The sequence below is a fragment of the Diabrotica virgifera genome, chromosome 7 (genome assembly GCF_917563875.1).
Source record: "Diabrotica virgifera virgifera chromosome 7, PGI_DIABVI_V3a".
Classification (NCBI taxonomy): domain Eukaryota; kingdom Metazoa; phylum Arthropoda; class Insecta; order Coleoptera; family Chrysomelidae; genus Diabrotica; species Diabrotica virgifera.
In genome coordinates, this window is record NC_065449.1 from 49,391,044 (window position 1) to 49,392,269 (window position 1,226).

Sequence of the window (1,226 nt, forward strand, 5' to 3'; positions counted from 1 at the left end):
AGCGAAATGAAAATATCATATCTACGCACTGTTTCTTGCATAGAGAATCTTTAATTTCAAAAACGCTACCAGCTCCTTTGAAATTTGTATTAGACCAAGTGGTTAATGTCGTGATTTACATCAAATCAAGACCATTAAAAACCCGTCTTTTTAAACAACTCTGCATCTCAATGGAATCAAAGCATGAATGTTTGTTGCTGCACACCGAAGTTAGATGGTTGTCAAGGGGCAAAGTATTATGTCGAATTTATGAACTTAGAACGGAGCTGTTAACTTTTTTCCAAGAAGAAGGTAATGACACATTTACCACATATTTTGAAAATGATGCATGGTGCACTAAAGTGGCATATTTGGCCGATATTTTTAATTATTTAAATGGCGTTAACTCAAGTATGCAAGGCAAAAATGAAAATATTTTAACATCCACGGACAAGCTGTCAGCTTTCCAGAAAAAATTGTCATTTTGGAAGAAGCGCATTTTAAAGACAAATACAATGGATATGTTTCCATTGCTTCAGAATGAAGGTGATGAAGATAAAGAACAAGAAATCACGCATATAGTTACAGAACACTTATCACTATTAGAGGAGACAATTGCCAGGTATTTTCCATCTCTGAACGTAGAAAAATATGACTGGATAAGAAGTCCTTTTAGCACAGGTAATACAGCCAATTTCCAGTTTTCTCTGAACCAAGAAGAAGAATTTATTTCGTTGTCATCTGATCGTACTCTGAAAATTAAGTTTTCAGAAGTGAATGTTCAGGAATTTTGGATCTTGGTCCAAGAGGAATATCCACTTCTTGCCAAAAAAGCGATTAGTATTTTAATACAGTTTTCAACGTCCTATTTATGTGAATTTGGGTTCTCATCTTTAACAAACATTAAAAATAAGAAACGGGAAAGGCTGCTAAACTTAGAACAAGAAATGAGAGTAGCTCTTTCCCACATCAGGCCTGATATTGAGCAAATTTGCAAACGACACCAGGCACAAGTGTCTCACTAATTTGAAGTATTTACTCATATGATGTATTTTGAGAATTACGCTTTTGTTAATTTTAAAAATGTTTTTTGTTTTCATATTTTAAGTAAAATTTTATTACAGAATTTATGTGCTAATCCTAATCTGTTTATCAATATATGCATGTTATTGCTTTGGTGTTCCGCAATTTTTTTAAGGTAATTAAAAGTGTTCCGTCGCCACAAAAAGGTTGAGAACCACTGTACT

At 33.4% G+C, this 1,226-nt stretch overlaps 1 protein-coding gene across 1 annotated transcript; it reads left to right on the plus strand.

Annotated features, from left to right (window-relative positions):
- Positions 1-494: 494 nt before the first annotated feature.
- On the plus strand, positions 495-1,004 carry LOC114335655 (protein FAM200A-like). Its single transcript, XM_028285923.1, has one exon. The coding sequence runs from the start codon at positions 495-497 to the stop codon at positions 1,002-1,004; it is 510 nt and encodes a 169-aa protein (XP_028141724.1).
- The last annotated feature ends 222 nt before the right edge of the window (positions 1,005-1,226 follow it).